The 8,801-nt window shown below is 37.4% G+C and overlaps 1 protein-coding gene across 2 annotated transcripts; it reads left to right on the top strand.

The window, feature by feature from the left end:
• The first annotated feature begins 1,947 nt into the window (after window positions 1–1,947).
• Window positions 1,948–7,808, top strand: CXCL13 (C-X-C motif chemokine ligand 13). 2 transcript variants are annotated; one of them, XM_055313143.1, is made up of 4 exons: window positions 1,948–2,033; window positions 3,596–3,728; window positions 6,676–6,756; window positions 7,050–7,808. In XM_055313143.1, the coding sequence occupies exons 1-4, from the start codon at window positions 1,970–1,972 to the stop codon at window positions 7,102–7,104; spliced, it is 333 nt and encodes a 110-aa protein (XP_055169118.1). In that variant the 5' UTR covers window positions 1,948–1,969; the 3' UTR covers window positions 7,105–7,808. The 2 variants fall into 2 exon arrangements, 1 of the variants encoding a protein (XP_055169118.1); XR_008662832.1 differs by lacking the exon at window positions 1,948–2,033 and adding an exon at window positions 2,607–2,679.
• The last annotated feature ends 993 nt before the right edge of the window (window positions 7,809–8,801 follow it).

Genomic DNA, 8,801 nt, shown 5'->3' with positions numbered 1-8,801 from the left:
ATTAGTTCCTTGACCCACTGATCCTATTTTAACAAGATCCAACTGTAGAATTTCCTAGATTTATTCAGAGTCCTCTTCAGGACCTTCGTTGCTATGTTCTTCCTGTTATTGTCAGCATTACTCATTTTTGCTCTAACAGGGAGATATATGGTACATATAACAGAGGCAAATGTAAAACTGCTATACTTGCATCCCAAGATCAAATTGTACAAGGGTAAAATGAATGAGACATGGTCAGAAATTGGCTGTTTTCAAAAGAAACAAATTTTGGTGTATTACGGTGTTTAGATGTGTGTGTGCACAAGTACATGCGTTTGTGTCTGTGAGTCAGCAAAAGTACGGGAAGGCAAAAAGAAGAGCAGTCGTGATTTAGGAGAAACAATGAAGAAGACCAAGCAGATTTTGAAAAGATAAGCCAGATGGTGGTTTATCCTAGGGATATTTACCTTTGAAGTGTGTACATGTGGGTTTTAGAGTAGAAATTAGTCAAGACCTAATTGATAATGGATGGATAGATGGATGAATATGCACAAAAAGGCTATCTATTGAATATATTACATGTGTCAGGCACACTACCAAGAACTCTACATGTACTGTATGATTTCATTCTCCAAACAATCCTTTAAAATTAGTATTATCCCCAAGTGAAAACTGGTAAATAGAAGCCATAGATAAATTAAGTGACCTGTCCAAAGTCATTGACTGGGTGACTCCATAGTTTGCGCTCTTAACCTCTGGTTAATAACCCTGTGTGACAGCCACAGAGGATCATTGATCAGATCTCCCTTAAAGAAATAACTTGCTGGCCAGCCGTGAGAAGTACAGTTAGCTGACAGCCTGCAGCTGTTAACATCCCCAGGATCTGCTTGAGCATTCTACCAGAGACCATGATGTTTCTGAGAAACTCCAATGACTGAGCACGGCAGGGGTGGTAGGACCTGGATACTTCTGCCCATGGTGGGGCTCTTCTAGTAGACATTCTTTTCTCAAGATATCCCCATTAATTTGTGGCAGACTGTTTTGGATCAGCCCGGCAGTCTGAGGCTCTCCCTGCCTACCTACGCTCCCGCTTTTGTCTATCACAGGAGTCATTTTGAAAACAACAACAAAAGAAACTTCTTTTACTCTAACATCCATCTTAGCATCTGCTTCCCAAGGGACCAACCACATATTGACTTTAGCATCTGATGAAATTTTAATGACACCCACCATTGACACCTGGCTTTCAAACTCGAGAACCTGCATACCAGAGACAGAAAGATTCTCTTCCTCAAAGCTGTTGCCTCCCTTCCTTCACCAAGACACAGGCACACCATGAGGAGACACATACCCTGCCCAGGACTTCCACAATGGTCAAATTACACAAGTAATGATATATTTCAGATAATGAAATAAAAGGTGGGAAAGTCTGGTAGAAAAACTGTAACCTAGTCAGCATAGAAATCTGTACATAAGGAAACATTCGTTAGATCTGCAAATATTTATTGAGCATCTGCCAAAGGATAGACTTTCTTACAAGGGACAGGGGCACAAGGATGTGCTTGACAGAGTCCCTAGTTTCCTCAAATTCATTGAGAAAGCCTTCTGACCCTTCACTGAAAGTAGCAATCAAAACTACGATCACAGATAATGATCCTAAAGAGTGTGCTGTGCAACTGCCAGTCTGATGTCTTTTCCCTCTTCCCACCCTCAAATTTCTGCAGCATCCCTGCCATGTATAGTCTACATTATCAAGAAATATTTCATTATGCTTATAGTGCTCTGAAGCCAATTCATAAAATTTGCAAGGGGAGTTCAAAAAAAGCAAGCTCAGCAATATTTGGGGACTTTTAAAAATGATGACACAGCTGACCTATTGGAGACAAAGGCGGTGGGAGGGCCCTCACTGGCATAAATAAATAGAAGTCCCTGTGCTCAGAGCCCACAGTTTAGACCCAGAGCTGAAGTCTGAACTCCACCTTGAGGCAGAATGAGGTTCACCCTGGGATCTCTGCTTCTCATGCTGCTGGTCTGCAGCCTCCCTGCTGTCCATGGTGAGAACTTTCACTTACCTTGTCATTGTGCTTTGTGCAGAAATAGTCTTCAACCATTTCTTTCTTTTTCTTTTTTAATTAGAAAATGGGGAGCAATATGACTGGGGGGTACTACTCAACTGCTCCTAGGTTTCTAAAAGTAAGGTGCTTAGAGATTTAACTCTTAGAGGCTAGAAGCATGTAATATTAAGATTCTTATCCATAGAGGGAAATACTGAAATCCAGTGTCCATGTGACTTATACTTGGTTTATCTATTCCTGGTCTTTTTCAGATTCAGCTCTGCTACTACTAATTCTTTCTGTGTATATCTTCTTTGCTCTGCCTTTCAATGCTACCCCTTATGACTAAACCATTTATAAGGTTTAAAGATAATTGACCTCAACTGGTTGGTCTCCTGCAGGGAATGTTTGGCACAATTCTATACCGCTAGACTTTGACATGAGCCATTGTAAGCACAACACGGGTACTTCAGTCCATGCTTTCTGCAAAGAAGCAAACTTCTAAGTCTAAATGGGGTGACTGTGTTTGCATAAATAGATAAATATCTAATTGAAATTGTATGTTTTTATATAGCTGAAGAAATCCGAAGCATGTACAGAATGATATACTCTGCTCAGGTGTAAAAGACCAATTTTTGTTCTTAAGGTACAAGGAATTGTTTTTCAATTTTAATTTGCTTCACATGCTATTTTTATTCTTCAAGACCTTTGTCTTCCTTTACTCCATAAAGCTTTCCCATTACCCTGGCAAGTTCCTCTATTCCCATTATGCATCCCATCTTGGGTGTAAAATACAATGTTCTGTGACATTTCAGTCTTTGTTCGTTGGTTTTCTCCTCCAAACTATAAATGCCTTGGGAGCCAGGTCCCTTTTATTTGGGGTCAAGCATGTCAAGCATGGTGGTAGACAGTAAGTTTAAAGAGGGTGGAATTCATTAAAATACCTGAAATAGATTACTTATAAAAGTATCTAGTACTAATGACCTGTGTTGTGAATAAAATAATCTTGAATTTTTATTATTGGCCTTTGGTTGGTAATGATTTGCAACATATGGAGGACCAGCATATTATACAAAAACAAAAAATATCTTCCGTGTAAGTTCCTCAGAGAGACGGGGGAGAGGGGTTGATTTGAACATGATAAGAACAAGAACTCTCTTACAGCTTCTTATTGCTCTGGGGACACTGTAAGGAATTCATATCTTTGGTTTTTATGTGTTTGGAGGGAAGATCAGTTGACTTTACACTGTATTAATTAAACTGAGTTTAAGTCCCCATAGTGGTGGTTCTTAAATTTTATTATTTAGATAATTACCTGAGCACCAGTAAACACTATCACTAATTTCAATAGGTGTTATGTTTTTAGAAAGCTGATTTTATTTTTAAGATTTTGGTAGACAATATTTGAAAATAAACCAAGACAGGCAGAAATACACAAACTAAAAGCATCTGGGTGAAAGCGCTGACTTAAAATGTTTAAATCTTCATATGCTCTATATGAAAGATTAGTAATTAAATTCAAATTATACCAAAGGGATTAAAATATCTGATTGTGTTTGCAGGTGTTCTGGAGGCCTACAACACAAATTTAAAGTGTAAATGCATCCAAGAGACCTCAGGCATTATTCCCATCCAGCTCATTGAAAGGCTTCAGATCTTCCCTCCTGGGAATGGGTGCCCAAAAAGAGAAATCATGTAAGTTGCAGGAGAAAAATGTATGTTATTCTATTCTCCCCATGAAAATCAGATCAAATCTGGGAAACGAACAAAGGGTTATGGAAGGGGAGGCGGGCGGGGGGATGGGCTGACTGGGTGACGGACACTGAGGAGGGCATTTGATGGAATGAGCACTGGGTGTTATACCATATGTCGGCAAATCGAACTTAAATAAAAAAAAAGACACACACACACACAAAAGAAAATCAGATCAAATGTTTCCATATAGTATTTTTTAAAAGATTTCATTTATTTATTCATGACAGACACAGAGAGAGAGAAAAAGAGAGAGAGGCAGAGGGAGAAGCAGGCTCCATGCAGGGAGCCTGATGTGGGAGTCCATCCCGGGTCTCCAGGATCACACCCCGGGCTGAAGGCGGCACTAAACCGCTGGGCCACCCAGGCTGCCCAACCACATAGTATTTTTTAAGTATTGTTGACACACAATATTGCATTAGTTTCAGGTATATGCATAGTATTCTTATGCAAGAATCTCAAAGTGATTTACTCTGAGAGTTGCTAACAATTCTTAAGATAATAATAAGACTCAGTAATATTAAGTACCTACTTTGCAGGGGTCCTGAGCTAAGTGCTTTGTGCACATTCACCCATCTTAGTCCTTTAACAGCCCAATTAAGTTATGTCTACTGTTATCATCCTCTATAGAAGCAGAAACTGAGACTTAGGGAGGTTAACTAAGGCATATCACTAGAAAGGGACAGAACCAGGACTCTACCAGGTGTTACCCCACCAAGCCTCTTCTCTCCTCTACCAAATTCAAATTGCCAGCAGAAGTAAACACTTTGTTCCCCAGAAGTTAAAGAGCAAGAAAATAAGTATCCACAATAGTTCTTAGTCCAAACATCTGTTTTATAGACGCGTCCTTTAGCTTTAAGATCATCTTTGATTGAAGAGTTAGGCTAAGGGGACAGTAATGATTGCAAGAAATTCAGTAGGTATTTTCTTTTACTGAAATGTTGTTTCTGTGACCCTTCCTTTTCAGTACTTTAGAGCAATCTGTTGATACTTCTATCATAGCACATGGCACATCAAATGAGAATTTACACATTGCATATAAGGCCCCTAGTAAAATGTCCGGCACAGTAATAAATCACAGTAATAAATGTAATAAATGTTTAGTAAATGTTAGCTGTGATTATTATAGCATCACTATATTGAAATAATCAGGTTTGTGGTTCTCTCTCTCTCTCTCTGTCTTTCACTCCCACCACAAAATAAGTTCTCTATAGACAGGGATCAGATTTATTTGTTTCTCTCCTCCCAGTGCTTTATCCCTTTCCTAGCATAGAATAGAGGTACAAGCAATGTTGGATTGTTACACTTAATATTTTAAATAAAGCCATAGATCTTTTGTGTATCACTACTTGGAACTTTGATTTCTCCTTCCTATATCTATCATGAACCATATTGTCACCACCTGTGACAATAACTTGAAGTATTAGTTAAAGCATCTTTCTTAGGGCATCCCTGACTTCATTTTCATTAGCAGCTCTTCCTTTGGACTTCTTTAGACTTTTGATACATTTGTAAGCAACTGCTTTTTGTTTGTCCCATTTTGCTATGGGTCTTTCTTGCACTAGTTGTATTCAACTTATAAAAAAGAAATGTGGGATATTAAAAATATGTATGCAAAATTTTCATTAAAAAGGCATTATACTTTTCCTAATGTCTTCACCAATAAAGGTTCTAACTAAATTTGATTTTAAATCCTCTCACCAAATTTGTTTCTGAATTTTAATCAGATATGGAAACAAAACCTGGAAATTATGAGAAACTCATAGCAATTGGATAAAAATATTGTGAGTTCAGATGGTCAGAAATCTATTTTCCATCATAAACTTAGAAACTGATTTGGAAGGTTCTGCTCAAGAATCTAACAGTGCTATGGTCTCTGACCTCTCTAAGATCCATTTACTAGGGTAGAGTTTCAAAGCTAGATGGGTGGATCCTTGCTATCTGTTATTTCATAACTAAGGTAAATATGAAGAAATTGTTTTGTTCAAAGTCCATCCCGATAGAGAGTTGAGTGTCCCAGATTGCTATACCTGGGAGACCTCATGGCTTCCACTGCGGGTAAAACATTTGGCACTGTGTCCAGCACTGATAACCATTCAGATTCTGCCCATGTAGATTGGTGGCTAAGTGTGGGTTCTGGAGGCAGGTATCCTTCATTTGGATGCTGCTCTACCATTGCATTTGTTGTGTAGTTTTGGAAAAGCTATTTAAATTCTCTAAACCTCAAGTTTCTCATATGAATGCAAGGAAATAATAGTTCTCTTGTACAGGATTTGTGTGAAATTGAGATAATTTATGTTACCTGCTGAGCATAGCAATTGACACACTATACGCACCTGATCAATATTAGCTATTAATTATTGTTGTTGTTTTTGTTGTTGTTGAATCTCTTACAGCAGTGAAAGACTCACTAACTAGAGGTTCAACAAAATGCAAATGTCACTCTCCTACATTAAATTTCATTGAATTTTTTTTCAAATAAAATTTTCTCAAGAGAGTGTTTTCTATAATTTATTTTGTTCTCCCAAGCTCAATGGACAAATGCATTTTGAAGATATTGTGATATAGATTTCAAAGTGAGCCAATCTTGGAGTCAGCTATTTGATCCACCTCCAATTCATGTAAAAACTGTCAGCAAAGCATTAACCCCTGACATGTGAGATTCTATAAACTTCATCTTCAGCTCCACTGGCTCACACACGACCATTCTGCAAATGGTGTTTTCCTCATTCCTCAGATTTCACACTGTAAATCACATACTTCAGATGCTAAAATGCCCACCTCCAATTTCACTTCATCCAGGAATGTTTTTATACTTAACTCTCTTTAAGTGTAGGATTGACTAAAATATAACGATGCTTTATTTTTATTTTTGTTTCTTTTCCCCCAGAGTTTGGAAGAAGAATAAGTCAGTTGTATGCTTGAACCCTCCCATCAAATGGACGCAAAAACTAAACAAAATATTACAGAAGTAAGTCAGGCATAACATGGGCTTTCAGGTTCCAATATGTACTGAAGGTTTTCCCTTTAATGGGCAAAGTGGAGACAATTTTATATTTATGAGAAATTCCTAAGGCAAATACCTTTTTTCACTATTACTTTTCAAATGAGTAAGGGTAACCGATTTCAGTAGCTCAATAAACTAAATTGGGAGCCAATAGGTACAATATTCCTTTTTGGACATCTTTAAGGAAAAGCCAGTTTCTAGTAAGACTTTCTCTAAACATAACTCTCTTGTTTTGTTTTGTTTTTTTTTTTTTACAGAAAAAATGCTACTTCAACTCAACCAGCTCCAGTGCTGAAGAAAAGAATCAACTGATGCCAATATCCTCACTAAGGACACCTGTATTCCACCCTGAACCTGCTCTAGGTTTTAGTTTTGTATTTTGATGAATCTTTCCAAGAAAAAGAACTTCCCCATATAAGCAAGCATGAAAATACATGTAAAAATAGCCCTACAGAAGCTGATGGGGTCAAGTTGGGATTTCTAAAAAATATAGTACCCTATATACTTGGGCTTTGCATTCTTATTCATCATGGAGGAAAGTTTCTTTGAGGATAGTTACTTAGTAATAAATCACGTAGGTTTCTTTTAATAGTTTACCTATTGTTTAGTGCTAAATTCTCCTAGAAGATGAGGGAATAAAAAATTAAACCTCAAATCTGAAGATGTGGCTTGAGTTAAGAAGGACATGATGGAATTCACTTCAATCATTTTACAAGAAAAGTAGACATCCATCAGGGACTTGAAACTTGCCTAGGAAACCCACAGAACTTTATGAGACAGAGGTCTCTCATAGTAGAGATCTTCCATTTGAAAGCTCACTATTGAGAGAAATGGGGTCCTACCTTTAAAGAGTTCTTTTATGAAATTTACTGCCGTAGACAAAAATAAATAGCACTCAATTGATCCCCAGAGTTAAGTTCACAGAATATTCATGAACAGCATTTAAAAGCTGATATTCAGGTGTACTCATACATTTGCTTTGATGAAATTTTTTTACTCACATCTTTTGCAAAAACTTTTTTTCTTAGTCTCTGGTACCTGATTCTTAATGCTTATTAATCTAATGCTATTCAATAAACTTGAGTAAACATTTTACTTAATTATGAGCAACTCATTCTTAATGGAGCATTTGCTCAAATTTAGATATTCTCTGACTCATCACAATGAAAAGTAGGATTTCATCATATTAGTTTTCATTTGCATGATGCTTGTCTTTTACAGATGATCTAAATTATGTGGCGACAGATAAGTAAAGTTATTCCTGATATTAACACAGTGGGAAAATGCTTGACTATGAGAGCCTCTTTTCCTTGATATACTTATCATTAATTCCATGAGAAATTTCCAAACTTACCAAAACCTACTTTCACTGTCTTATAATATTGATTCTCAAAATCTCCAATGTTTCCTTTGACAATGTTTTGCACTGGATTTGATGAACAGAAGCAGATCCTTAAACCCCCAACCTCAATCCTCTCCTTTCCTGGATGCAGCCTGTCTGTCCCGTCAGGGCTGGGCTCTCCCAGTGGGCTGAGCTCTGCTGTCCTAGTACCCCTCATTCCCTTTGCCACTTTAGGGGGTCCATTCCAGCACACCCAGGCACACCCAGCATACCGGGCTCCCACTTTTATTTTTCTTTTTATTTATTTATTTTTATTAAATAGATTTCTTGGATGGGAGTAAAGAGAACCTATTAATCCTACATTTTCTGTCATCTACAATTCAGTGTTTATTTCTTTAACACACACACACACACACACATACAAGGGGTTATTTTTGCCATCAAAATCCTACATTCTAGCTCTTTTTGGATTTCTCCTTTTAGAGTCAGGAATCACATCCCTCTTTAGTTTTATTTTGGTCTTCTCCGAGAATGCAGCTAAATGAATATTCAGGACCCTCAAATAAGAAATAATACCATTTCATATGAGACAGGTACTATTATTTTGATAGCCATTAAGAACCCTAATTTTACAGAGATATAGAAGTTGGCCATTACACAGGGGTTA

The sequence above is a fragment of the Nyctereutes procyonoides genome, unplaced genomic scaffold, assembly GCF_905146905.1.
Source record: "Nyctereutes procyonoides isolate TBG_1078 unplaced genomic scaffold, NYPRO_anot_genome, whole genome shotgun sequence".
Taxonomy (NCBI): Eukaryota; Metazoa; Chordata; class Mammalia; order Carnivora; family Canidae; genus Nyctereutes; species Nyctereutes procyonoides.
This window is presented reverse-complemented; position numbering and strand designations above follow the sequence as displayed.

What these genes read in the sequence shown, in the direction of transcription:
- CXCL13 (XM_055313143.1), top strand. Translation starts at nt 1,970, where the DNA reads ATGAGGTTCACCCTGGGATCTCTGCTTCTCATGCTGCTGGTCTGCAGC. An exon ending in TGCCCAAAAAGAGAAATCAT is followed by an intron (nt 3,729 to 6,675) that starts GTAAGTTGCAGG and finishes CTTTTCCCCCAG; the next exon opens with AGTTTGGAAGAAGAATAAGT. An exon ending in CTAAACAAAATATTACAGAA is followed by an intron (nt 6,757 to 7,049) that starts GTAAGTCAGGCA and finishes TTTTTTTTACAG; the next exon opens with AAAAAATGCTACTTCAACTC.